Raw genomic sequence first — 19957 nt, forward strand, 5'->3', positions numbered from 1 at the left:
ATGGATGACGGAACGAAATACTCCACAAGCAGGCTGGTTAACAGGAACTTGATGCCCTCGGGTGGTATAGAAGGAGGAAACATCTGGAATTAAACTGTAATTAGGGTTGAACTTTGCAGTCATATGTTCGGTCAAGCATTTCCGGCAAATAATCTAGTGTCTCAAAATAATACATCATCAGGTAGTCTAGGAAAACCTCTTTTATCCAGTGGTGGTTTAGGAGGAAACCTAAGGAGCATATGTTCAGTATCTCAGGTCGTGTCTACACGATTATTTTCTGATTGCACACGAGGATAAATAATCGAGATTGCGGGACAGAGAAGACTAAACCTCGATTGATCTCGCCTTCAAAGCTCAAGACGAATAATGACTAACCGTGAGTGATAACTAAACAGATTCCTGAAACAAGAACATCACCGTAACTATTGAAGCTTTGGAGGGTTGATTCGGATTGGCCGAACTAAAAGCCCGGTTGCGCAAACTGACAACACAGAAAGTGCTATTCGCAGGTAAGCCATGGGATCTAGCTTCGTGGTTCGGAAGCACCGAATTCCGAGAGAAAAACTGCAACGCAAACTTTAGAGAGGATGGCCAAGCGAATGAAGAGTCGTTGACTGACAACCTGTCGGCGGGGAAGGTATTGCGATTGGTTAGTCGTCGTTCCTGGAGGTATATTAGGGTATTCAACGGAGGCACTTTTCAGAGAGCTGACACACAGCTCAATAAAGATTGAGAGAGGAGGAGCAGGGAAACGATCAAAATGTCCAAATGTTCGCCAATCCCCGTAGGTAAAATCCATGGATACCGAAAGGGAATAAATAAACGCTACGTTCGTGTATCCTAGACTGAAACGAACGGGATGATTGAGGGGAACACACTCACCATCTTTGCAAATGTTGGTGAGGCACAGAGGGAAAATGCGGCAAAAGCAGTAGAAAGATACACCAAGAAAGGGCAATTCTTGTCCTCCCGCACATGGAGCACAGAATCATACATCGTGCTTGCGGCCAGTGTAGTTTTATCCAACCAAGGCTTCAGGTGTCTCTGACACAAGCATCCACCGGGTTGCATCCGGTGAATATACCTGCAGCAAAATGTAGTAGCACCTGTAAAAGCAGCTAATAGATAGCAAATAACATAGCAAAATGGTGACGAGTGAAGCTGCGTGGCGATACTTCTTCTCCCGTTGGCGGTCTATTCGCTACAGACCGTACTGATGTTATGTTCGGTGTAGCACATCTGTAATGGTTAAATAGGATAGATGCCTGATGTTTCCTTGCCCTGGCAGGGTATGTGAAATGGTCTACCACTACCTCTTTGACGACGACAAGGTGGTCGTCGAGGGAACCCAACGAATCTCCCCCGACAAAAGCGAAATAGCAAAACGAAAATAACGACGCGCGCTGTGTCGGAGTGCTGAAACAGCCTTTGCGCTGTTTTTGGTTTGCTCTCATAAAAGCAAAAGCAAAAGGAGACATTTTATACTGAATGTTCGTCAATGAAATGAATGAATTGCGGTTGACCATTCGCCTCGCTCACAGGGAGACCTTGTCCACAGCAAAAACAAAAAAAGGTAGAAATGATATAACACTACTAGTTAGTTAGCAGTCATGTCCGGGAGTATGCGTCTTAGTGGGCAGTTAGGCGTAGAAATGACAAGTCAGCGGACAGGAAGACAGACAAGGAAAGAGAAGAAAACGATTGTCGAAGACGTCAAGATTCAACAATGTGAAACTCCTGCTCTCCTTCATCAAGCTCAAAGGTTCATGTGCTCCTGCAGTGCAGTGTATGTAACTAACCACCTACCAGGCCAAAAAAAAAAAAAAGGGATGATGAGGTTGAAACATAGAAAGCGGATTGTGCAGCCGGACAAATGAAACCATCTGCCCTCTACAGCAACAGTCGCAGTCGCAGACATTTAAAACCTCAGCAAAATGTCTCTCTGCTTGCTAAGTATTTCCCGTGTGTACGCGCGGAAGTCGAAATGCTGTGGTCAAAGAGACAAGCAAAAAAAAAGCATCCACACAATACTAGTAGCTACTCCTATCAATTGGCCAGGGTCATTCAGACATCACTCCCAGACGGGATATTCCCGCAACTAGATACTATTATTATTATGGAGAATTAACCATGCATGATGCATGAAATGCACATATGTGCAGAATTTCCCTGTTCATTTTCTAACCTCATATTTACATCAGAGGACCATTTTTGACATGCTGTTTCTCTATGTATTTTGTAAATTTCCCATAGATCACATTTCCCAGGCAGTGATATAAGGATTGTGGGGGAGGGTGGAAAGGGAAAAAAAGAAAAAGAAAGAAAGAAAAGAAAAGAAAAGAATAAGGAATAAAAAATATATAGATAGGTCAACGGAAAGACAGAAAATAATTTCCAGACTCAGTCCCATTGCTCCCAAATTGCTGCCATCATCAGTATGCGCAATAATCCCTAATAACCCAACAACCCCCATCCTCGTCTCCTCAAATCAATACAAAAGATGAGAGGACGAAGCTAAGGCCTTACACGCCCTATTCTGTTTGTGTGCCATCCGCCCTCCTGATCTATATCATTACGGAGACGACGAGAGTGATAGTGGGGAACGACCTAACTTCGTCATTCAAAAGAAATAGCTCGCTTCTGCATCAAGGACAATAAAAAGAAAGAGCGACTGGCTTATACATTGGGTTTATCCATGGAGAAAAAGATCTTTGCGGAAGCCTGGGGAAAGCGGGGAAACCTGCCAGCTTATTTTAATTTGCTGTATACAAAGCTGGTCTGATTTGTTTTTCCAGTTGGTTTTGATATGATATACCACCCGAATTCAAGATTGGAAGTAATGGGACGCACGATAGGAAAATGTATAAGAGAACAGGGGAACAGAGAGGGAGGGACGGGTGTTTGAATCAAGAAATCTGAAGAACGGAATAAAACCAATAAAAAAAAAAGTAGGTACGGAAATGAAAGAATTACACAAGAAAAGAAGGTAATTAGCAACCAAACGATCCTGCTCGCATTCATATAGATATGTTGCCCAATGAGCCGTTTCCCGAAAAACCCCATTCCCAAGCACAGAGAGGCATTTTGAAAGGAAAAAAAGATGAACGGAAGTGAAAAATGAAAGAAATGAGTAGAAAAGGGTAGATAGAGAACATAGGAAACGGGGGTATAGCAATCGCGTGAAAACTGCATAGACTTGCCCCACCTTGTTACTAACCACTATAATAAGGTGTGAACGCCCAGCCTAAACTCCTGAAGCCTGCGATTCGCTTACTCGTCATAATGTTGTGGCAATTCATAAATAACTTCCTGGATGAGAATAGTGACATAGTGGGGATATACAACGGCACAAGCACGAGTGTCAGTTGTCAGGAAAGAGGGTGGATTTAGTATAAAAAGTAATTTTCCGAGCTCGAGGTACATCTTAGATGCTTTTAAAATGCTCCTTGGCGTATTGCTCACAAGCCTTTTTCGTTCAAATGTCAGAACATTCCGGTCAATGAACTCGGAGCTGGGGAAAATCACCTTTGCTGGTTTCCCAATTTTCTGCCCAATGACTTTCCATTTATTTGATTCGTATTCTTTGATGGCATCGCGTAGTGTTATGGACTAAGAGCACGTTAAAGCTAGAAACGGCAACATGGTTTAGTTTATATCATAACACACCTCCTCCTCAGTGAATTCAGCATAATGCATGTCCTATGTTCTAGTTAGATCGATAGAGGTATCTAATATCACACTTGTGGCAAAGGCACGAGGGGGAAAAACTAACCTTGTACCAATGTTTCTTCACACTTCCTTCAGTTCGCATGGGGAAAGTCTGGTGTACCACATACTGTTAGACTTTGATATTCCATACACTCCGTATGTAACGGAGCCTCTTCTAGGCCGGCACGAAATCAAGCTCGACGAACCTTGGCAATCTCACTCCAAGTGCTCCCAGCATCGCGCATAGTCTTGAGTCGTTGCTCCTCCTCTGCCGTCCATGGCGTGTTTGTTCGGCCCTTTTTTTTGACCGTAGTTTCGGGTGCAGTTGGTGCGCCAGCTGCACTAGTAGTAGTGGTATTTCCCTCGCCTTCAATAGCACCTGTTAGCGGGGGAGGCGCCATGGCGGCCAAAGAAGCAGTCTGGAGTGACGCACGTCGCTTCCGGGGATTTGGAGCTGCTGGGGCTGGAGCTGGGGCTGGAGTAGAAATGGGCACCATAGAGGCGCTTTCGAAGGGGCCAGGCCCCGTAAAAGGAGGAGGCTGCTGCTGTTGCTGTTGGTTTAGGGGGTGCGTGGGTGTGTTGGAGGCAACAGCTGTTTTGATGCGCTTGGAAGTTGGGGGAGATCTATGAGAAAGACGAGAATATGGGTTAGTAAACCCCATTCTTGAATAAACCACTTGGCCGACAGCATGCTTAACGTCTAGGACGACGCCACAGAGCAAACGAATGAAGCATCCAGACCTGACGCTGGCGATACCGTAGCAGTTGGGAGAGTAAATATGGCAGAAGAGAGGGGGAGAGGGGGAGAGGGGAGAAAGCAGGTTTTCGAGGCAAAAGTAAGGCAGGTTTTGTTCTGATTAGAAAACTGCGATAGCAGTAAGAAGATACTCACGACATATTAGGGAGAGGAGGCCTCGACGCAAAAACCGGCCAATTCATCTGTAGAGATACGAAGATTAATTAGTTAGCCTTGGCCAGGTCGTTCGTTGATGAAGCGGCGAAAACCGTGCAAGAAAACGTTACACACTAGGATCGGAAGCGACGAATACCGCAAGCCTGATCTCGAAGATCAAACCGGGACAGGAACATGGAATGGAGCGTGGGGGAGCTTGAGAGATGATTGTACAAACACTGGAGAAAGAAACAAATGGAGACAGAAGGGCGATTGGTAGGGGGGAGGGAGTAAAGGGTGGGGAAGTATCGTGATGTAGGGCGACCTTTGAGACGACAAAAAGTCAAAGCAGTTGTGTCTTAAGTGATGAATAGGCGGACAAGGAATGGGTGGGAGGAAATGGCAGAAGCCGCAAAGTATCTATCAATAGGGAGCCTTAAGAGAGACAAGTATTAGGAGAGCGCGTAGGGAACTGGGGGGGAGGTATGATGGCATTGCATGTAGGTTAATGTACTGTACCTTGTCAGGAGTAGGGCAGGTAACTGCAAGTAGAGAGCAACAATTCAGTACAGTAAAATAGAGAGCATCCGATGATGCGGAATGCAGAGGGCTACAAGGCCAGAATGCCGGGGGGGGGTGGATGGCAAAGGGAGGTGGGCAAATGTCGTAGTAACAGACGTTGACCGATGTAGTCGACGGAGTTATAACAAAAGGTGAAGGGGGCGTGGCGAGCGGGCAAGTAAGCTGGAGATGCGGGGAACCTCCAAAGTTCCGCAGCAAGAGCAAAGTCAATGTCTGGTAATTTTATACGACTAATACAAGCTAACTGCGGGAAAGCCTTTGGGATGACGCCTTTACACGGGCAATACATCGGATTAACCATGACATCTCGTCGATACTCGCGCTCCTTGTTGTTTTACACTACTGCGCCGCCGTACCGTACCAGAGGCTAGTACGAGTAACTTCTTCCACTTTACGAGCACCACCATTGACTTCATCATGATCTTTGGGTTTGGGATAGCAGTATTGTGCTGACGGTGAATATACCATTGGAATATTCTATTATTTTGACAGCTGATTCCGTCTAGCTAGCCAACTTTGTCTGTACGCAGGGACGAGGGAGTTGACCAAGGTAAACAAATTCTTGGAACTTCGATCCTGCCCGCTCCATCGTGCATTTCCGCACCATGAGACAAGAGTCCCGTGCATGCAACTTACGCCATTAGCCACCATGTATCAGACCTGTATTCAAGGGAGGGGCACAAGGGATAATTGCTTTTTCTTTTTCTTTTTCTTCTTTTTTTTTGTTTCTTTCGAAGAGGGGCTCTATCTACAGCTGAAATGTATGCGAATCAACCACCAAGGTGAATAGGCTGATTATTCTTCCCTCAACGCTGCGAAGGAACAGAAACACTCAGACGAAAGTTTCATTCAGCAGTTTGTTCAGAAGTAGCTTGGTCTCTCGCTCGACGAAGCAACTTCTGACGCAACCAATCGATACTAGCCTTGGAAGGTCGCGATCAAAGTCATGACCAGCCGCTCTTGGAACCCGAGGACGCTAAGAAGGGCCATATGGTTCTTTTTTACCTGATTTTGCGTCCAGCGATGCTGATAGGTATTTGTCCAACCCAGCTCTCAAAATTCGGACAAATATCAGACGTATGACCAGGTCCCCGTTTTCAAATTTGAGGCGATTGGTGGGAAGGGGACATTAAATTCACACCCAAAAATCCATGGATTTTTTGGGTGAGCAGAGCTTTGCCCGAGTTATTAGCCAGAGGGTTGCCTTGGGCAAGCAACCTTCACATCCATGATACCCCGGAGGCACAGATTTTTGACCTGCCAATAAACCCATGACTTCCCAAAACAAGCATAGAACAACTCGAGTTCAATACACCTTTTTTGCTTTCTCGAATTTGTTGCGATAAGCTGGAACACCGCATCATAAAGTTGGAATTTGATACGAGAACAAAATCAGCTTATAAATTACCTGTAAATAATGGGAAAGCTACATCTCTTTACTTAGATACTTAGATAGTATTTCAGAAATAAATGACATTCGAGCGGTTGGTTCGGAGTCATTTCCTTCATTTACCTAGGTCGTCAATATCATTATTCTGCTGGCACTTTGGGGCTCAATCCCACCTTGCTGTTTGTGAACTGTAGTGCAGATTCTTAGCCAATTTTTGAATGGATGCACATCATGGGGAGGCATGGTAGAATCTATAAAGAGAAAGGCGAGATTGACAAAGCGACAGAACTCAATTTTGACAATTGTATATCTAACTGTACTTGCAGCTTCATCAAGTGATGTGGGAGAGAGGTACAAAGCAAGGTACATGTACATGGTACGACGACAAGGTACCCGTCATGGACCATAGCTTAATTCAACATTCAACCTGATAGATGGGATGCATGCTTCATCAGAACATCTCATTTTTATGGAGAACTTCTGGAACATTTTCCGTAACTGGTATCCATTGTTCGCCCGAGAAACTGTTTGGATTCACGATCGGCTGAACAAAATCTCAAACAACCCCCAACCCCTTCCCCCTCCCCCTCTACCACCCTTAAATCAAATTTATTTGTCAAAATGGACCTGTATACAACTCCGCTGTAACTTCGGAAGGCCCACCGTATCATGTTTTGAATGGAATTGCCGTGCGTCACACACATGTGCACGAGTGCAGCTATGAAGGGTACAAAGTAACGCTTCCACTTCTACCTGCTATTAGCCTGTTCCATCTCGCCATGCAAAAGAAGAGAATGAAACAATAAAAAGATGCCCATGAGAGGGATCAGAAGTGAGAATCAGCCAATCGTCTCCAGACTTCATAATGTCGAAAATTTAAGAAATCCTGAATGCAGAAAGACTTCTAGATCCCTAACCCTTGTTTAGCTGACCCAAGGAATGGGTCTTTTTGATAGGGAGCCGGAGGATCGACAAGTTTACCTGTCCAACCCTTGAGAAAAAGAAAAAGAAAAAGTCCACTACCGACGAGCCCTACTTTTGTGGATGGGAAGTCATTTAATGACTACCCTGTGTCCTTGGTCACATTCGAGCCCATTATAGTTGCCGGGTTGGGGTTGAGTTAAACAATCCCGTATGGAATTTTCCTCAGCCTTCTTCGGATGATCAATCTTGCTTTTTGTTTTTTGATCTTCTCGCCTTTTTGTTCTTAAAATGACACGGGATAGTGTAACACAAGGCGAGGGGTTTTATCGCCTGGATATATTTTTCAACGGTGGGGAAAAATTCTCCACCAATTGTCCCTTACGATGCCCTTCATGGAGCAACGTACAGTACAATTAACAGCGGAGTTTAATTGCGCTGTTGCGACGCAGCCATTTTCTGTACATTCGAAACGGAAACAACTTTGTTTCTCTCTTTCTCTTTTGCAAAGATGATCGAAACATAATGGGGGCCTCGGTCTGTACACGAGGATTTCCGACATGCCCGAGAAGAAAAGCAACAGATCACGCAACATTAAGGAAATATCGCGAACAAATCTGAAGTAGTAGAAGATAAGAATGAATATGAGAGCTAGAGTTTGTAGGATTATGGCATGCTACCGTAAATGCTGTTTCCCTGTCATCACCCTCGAATTCTGAACAAGTGTATCACAGCAGAATTTGCAGACATGGTAACATGTGGGCACAATTTTGCTTTTAACTCTGGGTTCATATGTACGACGTATTTGTCCGCATATTACAAGCATCATGGGTACTTCAACTATGGTCGTTGTGAGAATAAATTTATGAAAAGTTTGTATGTGTGTAAACGAACATGGGCTGACCAAGTAGATGTCATGTACGATGTACGGTACTTGCAGAGTACATCATTTGTTGTACTGCTGCGACATAAATATTCCATACATGTACAAGTGCCTTGGTTGCATTTGTTGTGGGCTTTTGATGAGGAATCTGCTGATTCTCGCACGGGCAGTCTCAGCAAAGATCGGGCCGGGCGGCTGGTTTCATTTTCCTTTCAAATTCCTCCCGCCCGGTACTGGCTTCGCGGTTGCCTGTTGCAAAGTTTCCATATGTCAAAAGTAGGCTAGGATCCGTGAGACAGGGAATAGAGTATTGTAGGAGAGCTTTGAAGAGAGAGATTTCGATTTGTCATTGGTTGAGCTGGAGGTGTGGATGAGAGAAATGAAAATCATTGTAATTGAGAGCTTGTCAGATTTTCAGTTTGCCGAACGAGATACCTGCCACCTGCAGTCACCCCTCCAACGAGGTCGGGATGTTAAAGCATATATGGCCGGGGCTTCGCATTGGAAGAGCTTGGGTCAATCCAGATGGGACGGGGTGAAGCTCTTTGCGGCTCAATTCCTTCAGATCGATGACGCTCTAACGCTTCCAAGTTAGTGCCAGGCCACTATCTCCAAGATTAGGGCTTATTCTCCGAACAGAGGAAACAGGAGGCTGAAACAGAAGAAACAGGGTGCACCAAGACGGAATATTTTTCTTCTCGAGAAGAGTCATCTGCATGATACGCAGGTCATAGCCTTCTTTTGCGCAAATCATGACTGATTGTGTCATCCCTCCCGGGCTGTGCTGATGAGCTGATCCAAGGCTCTCTCTGACGACATTCCATCGTAGTCCCATGTGCGAGAACCGTGTCCTTGTGTCTCGTTGTTCTCCGTTTCCTTTACCCAGGCACTCTGTAGCAGGGTCTGGGACTTGGAACCATTTCATAACCTGAATTGCGGAGCTGGAGTGGCAATAATGGGACCACGCCGATTGAACGTCTTGGGGACCCCTAATCCATGTCCTCAACGATCCAAGTTCGATTCGAAGCGCCGGTCTAGTCTTTACTCGTTGTGTAAATGGCATCGGAAACTGCTAACCTAGTTTGTTCCACAGTGGAAAAAGAAAATTATTGGGAGGATCTCAAACATTGCGATACAATGACCTCGAAATCAACAAGTATGCTTATGAGACCCGATTGTGATTAGTCGATGTATTTGCCCGGCTTCAATTAGCATCTACGAGGCCAGCATTTGAAATCCGCAGTTTACAGAGAAAGTGGTGAAACGATAACGAATATTATCAGCGCTATCAATTGAATTCCCAGGTATGTATTTCTCAGTGTTTTCGACAGAGCTTTTCTGGGACTCCGCTGATTGGATATTGCTCCAGCCTCAACAATCATAAATTCCCCTCACGCTATCCAGAGTCTTTGGATTATTATGGTAACCAAGGCGCACCTTGACCTATTAGCGCTGCATTAGGCTGTTTTTCAGGCCGGCGAAGATACAAGTTGACTGGAATTATTTAACATGTCAATTATATGCTGTGCCATCGCCATGAGCAATTGGTGAAGCTGCATATCATCATAATTTCGTTGGGAGAAACCATGCGGTGTTTTAATTCCAAATCGAGTTTCGGAGGTATTTCAGTTTACTGAATGTTTGATTGTTGGTGATTGATCTTACCTCCGTGGGAGTGGATCGACCCTGTCGGCCTTCAAAGCACCCTGGGTGTGGCTGCCCAGTATATTTTTGTCATCGAAGCGGGATGTCAACGCAGAAGAGGAACTGCCTGAGCTCAAGGATTCGGGGTAGAAAATGACAATGGTGAAACCCGTTCCGAGAAGAAACGGTTTTGGTTCCAGAGTTGATGCTGCTGAAACAGCTGATTGATACAGCCGCCAAGAATGCTGCCAAGACGGCTCTCATTTCAGCGAACTGGAATGTCTCGAGGAGCTGCGTCTTCCTCCTCGGGACGGATGGCGATGAGGTACTGGCAGTGGAGGCGTTGCGATGGCCCTTGCTGTGGCGTTGGTGTGGATTGTGAAAGCCGGCTTTTCCAAACTGCGCATCCAGTTGCCCCTCATTTTCCGACCTCACATTCAATGGAGATAAGTCCCCCATCCCTTTATATCAATCGATTCGGCGACAATTTCTAGATGGCTCTACAACAAAACTGACTACTTGCTTTCTAGGCTCTAAGGTAGTTTTGGGTTTTGAGCTTGGAACTATTTCCAAGGGGATCTCTTCTAAATCCCCATTCTCCTCATACCCACCATGGCCGTTTTGTTCCCGCTTTCCTTGCCATTTTCGGCCATTCCAACTTTAGCCGTTTACTGACCGTGCGTTGAATATGTTGCATCCAAAACTTCTTCCCTCCCCCATGTGGGTTTTGAAACGGGCTATTACCGTTTAGCGATTTTCTAAATACCTCCTTTACTTCTCTTGGGAGTTGGCTAGTTCTGTTTTGAGAACTGACACTTACTGGGTTTTGCCATGTGTGAGCTACCCCAGATTTAAAACCAGCGAAACTGTTTGGTGCGGCTAATCTGTCCTGAGATGGGCTTAGATCCCATTTGGAGATATCTGTTAGCTCCTTTGGGGAATGATTTCATGCACTTCTGTCAGTTTCTGGGAAAGATCGTAACTGCGGCTGTCATACATCGTCCGTGTGCAGGGTCGATTTCCCGCCGCCCCCTCTCCCCTCTCTACTTCAAAGCATATTTTTTTCGCAGGGAAATATCAGGCACCCAGCGGCCATCGCCACACTAGTGATCATGCACTACATCTCTAGTGTCAGGAACCGTTTCTAGTTCAGGCACAGACTCTTCTCAATAGAATAAATATAAGACTGCCCCATGCTGCATGTTCGATCTCACTCTATTCGGAATATTCCAGAGCTTGGTAATCACTATCTCCTTTGCTCTGTAGCTCTAGCTTTCATTCTTTCTTTCACATTCATTAATATCCCACTGGCTGGGCTTGTGTCGACTGTTTTACTCTACCTTCCACTGATTTAACAATCATTTCTCTTTTTAATCCCCCTACCTCTGTTGAACCGCTCTCTCTTGTTAAATAGTTTAAATACTGGTAGCTGCCCCGCTTGACTTTTCCAAGCCACTGATCAATATTGACAGTGAGCTTTATTTTCCTGAATAAACTATCCTTGAAATCATGTCTCCGGCTATCCGCTCCGCTTCCCTCCCGACGGAGGCTCGTGAGCATCGATCTACGACACCCGTTCATCTAGACAGAATGGAGCATCGTGTCCAAAAGCATCGAAAAATGTCTTCCACAGGTGGAGGTAGGGCATGGACTGAAGAAGAGGTACGCATGCCCCAGTGTTCAATGAGTTCTTATGTAACTAATCTCTTTCTCTAGGAATCCTATCTCATACGGACTCGCATGCATAAAATGCCTTACAAGCACATTGCTGCCCACTTGCACAAGACTGAACTTGCTTGCCGCCTCCACTATCATCAGATGTCATATGGTAGCAACCGGCGCAGACGCACAGACTCTGTGTCGTCTGTCAATTCGATCTCGCCGCTGTCCACGACACAGGAATGCCCCCTTGAAGATAAACCCTCTGTTGAGATGTGCAACTTGATATCTCCCCCAAGCCCCCAATCAATCCATTCTCGATCATCCTCTGTAGCCGATTCTCCTCAACAATATCGATCTCACGTTCCAATACTCCCAAAACCAAAAACCTCCACACTCCATTCCATACAATCAACACCCGCAAACCTAAACAGCTCCCTTCGGTTGGATACCTCCTTTTTCCAAAGCCACGACCACCAGTCTAACTCTATCGACCGCCATGAGGACATCGATACCATCAGACTTCGCCAGCTTTATAACACCTACCGCGATTCCTTCTGGTCATTAATTGCGTCAGATTACTCGAAAAGTCCCAGCTTCCCCGCAGCTAAACTTGAAGAAGCATTCTTCCTCTCAATATTCCATTCATATGCAAGTCGCGCAGCGCGGCCTCCCACTCCTGTGTTTAGCCCCAAGGACGCAACTCGAGGACTACAGAGGGCAGTGGACAATGCTCTTGTTACTTCCCCTGATGGTGGATTCCACGCCATCAACGGGCCAGGCTCATCGGCTGTTGCAGAGCTGAACAACCCCGCCAATGGCCGAAGTCCAGTCGAGAAATGCGCCGTGGCTTCATTGCTAACCGTTGAAAGAGATGTTTGGGCCCCGAAGGTAGTCGCAAGACCGTGAAATTACGAATAGGCACTTCGCATATACTGGAAGTCTGTTTGGACCTTGAAAGTATTTGTGGGTCTTGGAGATGTTTGAGCGTTCTTGGCGACAAATTTTATTCAAGGCCTAAGTCCACTTCATATTTGGTTTTTCTTGATCTCTCTTTCTTGGTTTCAGCTTGTATTATGATGATGATTTTCACGTACTGTGGTCATATTTCATATCACTTTCTTTGCCAGCTACAGGAGTTTGGATTCACACCTTTTCCTCTGTCTGTTTTTGATCCCTTCTGCGCAATGTGTATTTTATTATTTTGTTTGGCGGTTAGCTCAACACTGTAACATATTTCTTTCGCATTGATAAAGCTTGTTTGGGAATAACGATTGATTTCCATTTATTCAATCTCTTGTGGAGTCGTGGGTTGGATATATGTAAATGTTTTGTTGGATCTGAAGAGGTTTATGATGGTGTTCTCAAACAGAAAAGCGTTATTGCGGAGAGGGCCCACCAACTTATAAGATATATACAATATTCCTGGTAGATACATCTTCAGAAAAAGAGATAGAGGACTCCTGAAAACTGGGATTATATGACGTGTGTGGTTTCTCTCCCAGCGGGATGCGTTTTGGATAGATAGTTTCCCAGAAGCACAAACACTCCTTCAACGAAGCGAAGGCCAACGAGAAGCAGGACATCTGTGTTAATGTAGTGTGCAATACCTAAGCTCAGCGATCCCGCTCGTGTTTCTCCGATATGCCTTGGTAATGACTTACGGACTGCCTAAACTATCACACAACTCGGATATTAAATTCTATCCCCTGCGAGCGCGAGCCTTACTTCTTTTAGGTGAGCATCTAACACACCTTCCTATCTGACGGAATAGCGTACGCATATCAAAAGGTTGTGTATCACTCTTCTCAAAAAAATTTAAAAAAAAAAAAAATTTAAAAAACATCTTTTAGGGTAAAGTCAGAATTTTCAATTGACGAGAGGACGTCGTTTTCTGGAGAAACCGATATGGGCCGGATGCTAATGGGTAGAAGCAAGGCGTGGTAGGTACGAGCTACGACACAAAATCTGCAAATGAATAAGTGTGGTTATTGGAAGAGTGTGGTAAGTTATAATTTGTACTGCATATCTATATAATCGTTTATGGTCGCCGTCATTCTTCATCGCCATCTCTACCGCTATTGCTGGTGGACGGGGCACTGAATGTACGCAGGTATATATTTTCTACTTGGATGTCTTTTATACAAAATGCACACTCTCTGGTATATTAATAGATGACTACAGGACGACAAATGGACCTCTATATCATCTGTTGTATCTCATGTCTTCATCTGCGGGTAGAGGGTAGAGGAAACACTGAATTCTAACTACGGTAGTATGGTGCTCCTCGTAGTTTTCCACCATTTGACACCGGCTATTCTTTATCCAACATAATATCCATCCTTTCGGGGAGAGCATGTTTCAAAGTAGTATAACATATCTCAGTCGTTGGGGTTTCCTAGCTGCTCGAAGCCGCCATTCGATGGGAATGCGGAGATGGAGGTTAATTGTACTAACTTCACCATCCACATCGTTATTGGTGTTCCTGTGTTAGTTTGGATGTATGAAATTATGCACTTATTATTTCCCGATCACGTCAAGGACATAGAATTTCTCGGCTGGATTTCCCCATACCTTGGCTTCTTCTCCTGCGATCTTTTGCTTTTGGTCACTCGAGACAAAGTGTCACTTAGCAAAAGTTGTAGACAGTGTTGAGGGATGTTTCATTGACCAGAGGATTTGAAACAAGTACCCAACGACATGTAATCGATGTTAGCCTGCGGGAGAGGTTGGTGATAGCTCAAAACAAAAAGTTGCGCCGTAGATGTTTCATCCTAGTCAGGCAGGGGTCTAAACTTGACGTGAGAGGAACTCTTTGTCAATCGGTCTAGGCGTATTTGAGGAGAACAGTGGGTGTTGGATGTTTTAGCTTTCTCACCTGTGCAGTTGGATGGATATTGCGAAGTTGAGGTCATCGACTGGGAGAGAACAACGGAGGTTAAGACGAAAGTTCGGGCTATTCTGCTCACCTTTCAGGTTGGCTATGTCGGCCATTGCTGAAATAGGGAATTCCGAGAAATATCTTTATTTTGGTCGAAGTCGTCATTCATCTCGCGAGGTTCGCGGCCCCCACCTCAAAAGAGAGAAAAGCTCGAACATACCATTTTCTGGTGAGCTGCAGTTACTGCAGGCGAACTTCATTGTATTCGAAGAAAAATCCAGTTTAGATCCTCTTATAATTTCTGTTAGTTTCTGTCTTTTCCAACAGCGGATGTCAGAACCAACAATTACCATTCAGTGGATTTCTACTCTTGTTTAGGGAATCTTTAAAGGTTACCCTTAGAAAGAGGAAACCAAGCAAGGTCCCAGGGCTTCGGTGCTTTGCAGGCAGGATAAAGTCCCCCAGACTTGATTAATTCGTTGGCCACGAGCGGTCGATGGGACAAAACGGGGCAAATGAATGGTTATTATGAAAGCAAAACTTATTCTCAGCATACTTGCTTTTTTCTGTGGGGTGGCCATGGGCCGCCGAAAATCCCGTAACGGTGTGGACAAACGAAGGCCCCGATGGCGCTTGTGAACAAAAGAACAATGGAACTAAGACCAGAGGAGATAATGTTGAAGGGAGGTGCTCAGAATCCCTTCATGTTGTCGACAGTCAACCCTGCAGGAACAGAGGGTTGAGCCGATTTGGCGAGGTTTGGTTCAAAGCCATAAGGAAGTAAACAGCAGGAAACCATAAATGCCGAAGGCGTATGGAAGCTACAATCCAAGGCAGAGATAAAGGATCATAATGCTTGGTAACAACAGCGTTGGCTAAATGTTCAGATACGAAAATATAAGCATGATGAGAGAGTGATATTCCCAAAACAGATTCGACATTTGCCCCTCCCTTATCGTAATAGATCATGGCGTTCCGGAAAGCAAATCATGCAGATAATGTTTTGATCGACGGCGCAACGCAGGAGGCATCCAGCGGTTCGCAAGCAGTTCCCCTTCATAATTTGATATCTGCCATGGATTTGCGCTTGGGTTGCACAGGCCCCCAAAATTTCTAGAATTACTCCAGAGTAACCAATGTGCGGTTGCCATCGAGTGGCCGCAGGCCAGGTCAAAATCTGCGGCCAATATAGGAGCGACTTGGCTGACGGGCTAAAGAAAGTCCTGTCCAAGTTAGTCTCTTGAGACAACATCAAGACTACGGAGTAAATCGACGGAGTTCGCTAACTCGAGCAGGGTAAAAGGTTTTGAGGCTCTACTTCGGAGCTGGCGCTTGATAACAGTTAACTGACAGGCTTGTCGATCCAGGACCAACTCGCCGTATCTCGTTGGTTGTTGGTTCGGGGATTGCCATTTTAACTTCTGAATAATGAGCAATTGAAGAGGTTCTTTGAGTCGGTGTTCGGAGCACTCCTACCTGGGGTCTGAAAAATAATTCTTTTCGCAGCATGAAAATACAGCAATGGGAGCCTTGGCATCCGGATATAAATAGATTGTGCTCACGTGTTCGTGCTCCGTCCTGTAAGCGCCAATCCTCACCTCCTTGGGTTGGTCGCCCGCTAATTCCCTGGCCATCTGCCCGGCGCATTTTCATAAAGAACTCGCCTCCTGACTGTTGTTGTGTGCGTTTATGATACGTAACTTATACGACATGCTGGCCACACACCAAGAGCCGGAATGGCCTGGGCGTTTATTTCCCGTGGCCGCCCGTACGTAGCCAATCCCGCTCGGCTCGCTTTCCCCCCACTTCTATCGCCCCTTGCCCATCATTCGTTTTGAGTGTTCTTGGTTAACAGTTTTCGGGGTTCTTCCCTGGATTGGGTCGGTTGTCATGCTCAGGATCTGGAGCATCATTAGCCGGATTCTATATGGTCCTCGAACCGCATCGCATCGCGAAAGGTTAGGTAAAGGTCCAGGAATCTTTGGCCAGGATAAGGATAAATCACGATAATTCGATGCTTGGTATCCTTTCAGGAAGGTCCCATGCAAACTAACCTGGATTGCAGTAGTATACCCGTCATGTGCAGTGGTTTATGTGCCTTGTAAATCAACCTGGAGAATAGTGCATGTATCAGTTATCTGTGGCCCGGTCAGAAATTGCTGTTCGGTATACCCCCCATCCCCAGCAGCACCTGGAGGTGGCAAGGAACCGGCAATGCGGAGAATGAGGACCTGCAGCTTCTGAGAAACACCAATGGTTGCTGGCTGGCAACCCGGGGCATTTGAGACCAGGGAGTTACAAGCCCAGCAGTGACGCTTCGCGTGAGTGGCCGAGCCGTGGACTGTGCCGCATACATCCCCTCTTTGCTTTTTTTTATTTCATTGAGCAGCATCCTTCAGTCGACGCAGCTTACATTTCAACCCGTGCCTGGGAAACGAGGGGAGAAACAGATTCCCAATCTCTTTGATGGCCTCCACGTGCGCTTGCTCTCTGTCCTTCCACCTTCCTGATCTCATTGTCACCAACTGATATCGTCAACTCCCTATCGTGTATCAGCCAATGCGGCACTAGGTGGTGGCTTCCATACCAAGACTCGATATCTTGACATTCAAGCCGGCTGCTCGACCACTAAAACATCTAGGATACTTGTGATTGGGTCTAGGTTCAAGATGTTCCGAACCAAATAATGGCTGCGCTGTAAATGTACAGTGCATTCCCACGTACCTAGATACCTCGCTCCATTTATCCAACACCTCCGGTGGACAACCCCTACACATCACCCATGCTGCCGGAGCCGAAATAGGCGTCTGTCATTTCTTTCAATCCTAGAGGGGCCATCGAGGATCTTTTTGGGGGCTGTTTTCTCCATCTCTGTATGGCTCTAATCCTTGATCGGCGGCCGGAGTGGAAAGAAGGGCTGGCGCTTAGGTGCAGACGCTCCAAAACCACCACCATGTCGCCGTTCATCATTCTCAGGTGGCACAGTTTTTGTGTAGTGGGGCATTCATTGTCCAAAGGACCGTGTATGAGTTCATCGGATCGCCCCATCCACTGCTCAAAGTCTTGCGAGGTACTCCGTAATATCGCCGCGATTTCCTCGTTGTCGGGCTTGGGAGATCTGATGCGCAACACCCGAAAGCCCTGACCACCCTTCCCGTTGCAGGGGGTGTGCATAGGAATAATGTTGTAATAGTGTATACCAGCTTTTAGTATAAAAAACTGGCCCCCTCCGTCCCTTCTGGACAATTTTATTTACTGCATCTCGAAATTACTTCAATTCGAATTTCATGCTATTGCCGCCGTGCTGTTCTTGCGCTTATACTTTACTCGCTTCCCCCTTGCGTATATTGAAACAAAACGAGGATCACGGCGCTTCCACCCGCATCGGTGATCCAATGGCGTCTGAAGGGCATTCTCCATGCGAAGGATACTCCACGGGCGAAGAGCATCCCCATGGAATTGCTTCTGCGTGGAGCGAACTGTCCTACCAAAGTCGAGCTCCTGATATCAACGGGTACCTGGAGCCAGAATGGGTTTCTCCTCACTCGGTACATCCACGCTTACACTCCATATATATTACGATGATTCGCTAATAATAAACTCCCTTAGAGCTTCCCAACCTCTGCGAATCCATTTGTTCATACAAATGGGTCTATGCCGACGCCAATTAGTCTTTCAGGTACACCTGTTCTTGAACCAGGGCAGAGCCCTTCACATAGCCACCATGATCTTCAATATCGCGATATTACGGATTCCCCTACACACCATGGACTCGGCATCAGTGGACCGACTACTACAAACTATGTGCAGCCCGGTATCTTCACATATGACCATCCTCATCGCGACGCACTGGATAATCATTTTTTGCCTGAATCTCAAGTAGCCGGGTTTGGCTTACGGGCCCTCAATGGTCCTACGCAATCTAACACTCTATCTACGCGATCCAATCCTGGAAGGGGCCATGTGAACATTGCTCCAAATCCTGATGGACTTCTTAAACTCCAGCGTGATAGGAAAAGAAATCAAGGCGTAGACGCGTCCCAACGCCGCAGGTCTGGGTCGTCTCGAAGAAATTCGGGGCAAAGATCAAGGCCGTCACAGATGGATCGCGAAAACGAAGCTGTTCGATCAATGAGAACCGAGAGAAATTTATCTTGGAGAGAAATTGTGATGAGAATAAACGCTGAATTTAGGACAAATTATTCAGCCTCCTGTCTTCAAATGCGGATGACGCGTATGAAGCACCGAGCCATGCAATGGCCCGAGGAAGATGTGAGTATGTGTCTCTTATCCACCCCTTTTCCACGTCCGCCATCTTATAATCTTCTGTAGGTCCAAGCACTTCAGCGAGCATATGAATTCTGGGAATCGGAAAAGTTCGAGATCATATCACAGAAGGTTCGTTATTCACTGTAAATATAACTATTCTTTCTTTAATTTCCTTTTTTACTCTCACACTTCCTTTCTCCTCAGTTCCCTTTCTTTTCCTCTTTTCTTCCCTTGCTTATTTTCTTTCCCATCCATGGCAGATGCAAGAGTTCGGAGCAGGGTTTTTTTCACCGTCTCAATGCGAACTAAAATGGCACGAGCTTAAAAGAAATATTCATCCAATAGAAGAAAGTCCAGAGGCTTCCGAAGGCCCCCTCCGATGTCGCCAACGCAGAACGCAATAATATTTTCCAGCAAAACAATGCTGTATATTAGGCCCTTCGCCTCCAATTTCCGATTTACGCACCTCCGAGATACCCCTGTGATCTGTAACTTTACTTTCCTTAACAAATGCATTTGGTTGTGATGGTCTTTTTATGATATTTTCGCGTTTCCTTGTTGACTAGTTTTACATATATTTATTTGTGCTCTCCAGCCCTGGTCTTAGCAGAGTTTAATCCTGCAGTGTTGGCACTTTGATTATTTTGTTCATTTCCAATTTCGGCTCCATCTGGATTGGTCTATTTTTCTTCTTGATCCAAGTTTTTTGGGACGCTGGTCGCGATTTAACTCTATCTTATTCACTTTGTTCTATTCCTTCTTTTATTTATTTCCTGCGTGCGAATATATCTCTCCAGCATATCTTTTCGCCAACAACTCTGCAGTCTTAATGCTATTCTCAACGAGTCGAAGCTATTTCTGTTCATGATTCCATTAGAGCTTATCATTTTTAATGTTCCTCTAGCCCCAGCGAACAGGGAGTGGTGCTGCTAAAGAATTTCTTTGTCTTCTTTGTTCCTTAGATTTAACCTTAGTTTTTCTTCTAAGACTCGCATGTTGTGTAAATTCTTAATCTTAATTCATATTCCCCCCACTGTTTCCATTTCAACTTGCATCTTTATTCTTTATATATTTGATGTTCAAGGTATTTTAGAAAGGGAAAAGTAAGAACAGTCCATAGAAAAAATC

The 19957-nt window shown here is 45.6% G+C and overlaps 6 protein-coding genes across 6 annotated transcripts; 3 read left to right on the forward strand and 3 right to left on the reverse strand.

Moving 5' to 3' along the window:
- HCBG_00498 (uncharacterized protein) lies at window positions 1–1849 on the forward strand (the record flags this gene model as incomplete). The annotated part of the gene is made up of 6 exons (XM_045427548.1): window positions 1–64; window positions 510–669; window positions 729–788; window positions 1142–1185; window positions 1606–1786; window positions 1828–1849. The coding sequence occupies 6 exons, from the start codon at window positions 1–3 to the stop codon at window positions 1847–1849; spliced, it is 531 nt and encodes a 176-aa protein (XP_045291523.1).
- Window positions 1850–2792: 943 nt separating this feature from the next.
- HCBG_00499 (MYB DNA-binding domain-containing protein) lies at window positions 2793–5200 on the reverse strand (the record flags this gene model as incomplete). Its single annotated transcript, XM_045427549.1, has 9 exons — window positions 2793–3466; window positions 3526–3609; window positions 3667–3699; window positions 3773–3820; window positions 3915–4075; window positions 4142–4332; window positions 4601–4647; window positions 4926–5035; window positions 5120–5200. 7 exons carry the CDS (start codon window positions 4645–4647, stop codon window positions 3425–3427), a joined length of 606 nt encoding a protein of 201 aa, XP_045291524.1.
- A 3753-nt stretch (window positions 5201–8953) lies between these two features.
- On the reverse strand, window positions 8954–9439 carry HCBG_00500 (uncharacterized protein; the record flags this gene model as incomplete). Its single annotated transcript, XM_045427550.1, has 1 exon — window positions 8954–9439. The coding sequence occupies one exon, from the start codon at window positions 9437–9439 to the stop codon at window positions 8954–8956; it is 486 nt and encodes a 161-aa protein (XP_045291525.1).
- Window positions 9440–11529: 2090 nt separating this feature from the next.
- Window positions 11530–12588, forward strand: HCBG_00501 (uncharacterized protein; the record flags this gene model as incomplete). The annotated part of the gene is made up of 2 exons (XM_045427551.1): window positions 11530–11682; window positions 11737–12588. The coding sequence occupies 2 exons, from the start codon at window positions 11530–11532 to the stop codon at window positions 12586–12588; spliced, it is 1005 nt and encodes a 334-aa protein (XP_045291526.1).
- Window positions 12589–17329: 4741 nt separating this feature from the next.
- HCBG_00502 (uncharacterized protein) lies at window positions 17330–17734 on the reverse strand (the record flags this gene model as incomplete). The annotated part of the gene is made up of 1 exon (XM_045427552.1): window positions 17330–17734. The coding sequence occupies one exon, from the start codon at window positions 17732–17734 to the stop codon at window positions 17330–17332; it is 405 nt and encodes a 134-aa protein (XP_045291527.1).
- A 211-nt stretch (window positions 17735–17945) lies between these two features.
- HCBG_00503 (uncharacterized protein) lies at window positions 17946–19264 on the forward strand (the record flags this gene model as incomplete). Its single annotated transcript, XM_045427553.1, has 4 exons — window positions 17946–18108; window positions 18170–18832; window positions 18893–18958; window positions 19175–19264. The coding sequence occupies 4 exons, from the start codon at window positions 17956–17958 to the stop codon at window positions 19262–19264; spliced, it is 972 nt and encodes a 323-aa protein (XP_045291528.1).
- Window positions 19265–19957: the final 693 nt, after the last annotated feature.

The sequence above is a fragment of the Histoplasma capsulatum genome (genome assembly GCF_000150115.1).
Source record: "Histoplasma capsulatum G186AR genomic scaffold supercont2.1, whole genome shotgun sequence".
NCBI lineage: Eukaryota > Fungi > Ascomycota > Eurotiomycetes > Onygenales > Ajellomycetaceae > Histoplasma > Histoplasma capsulatum.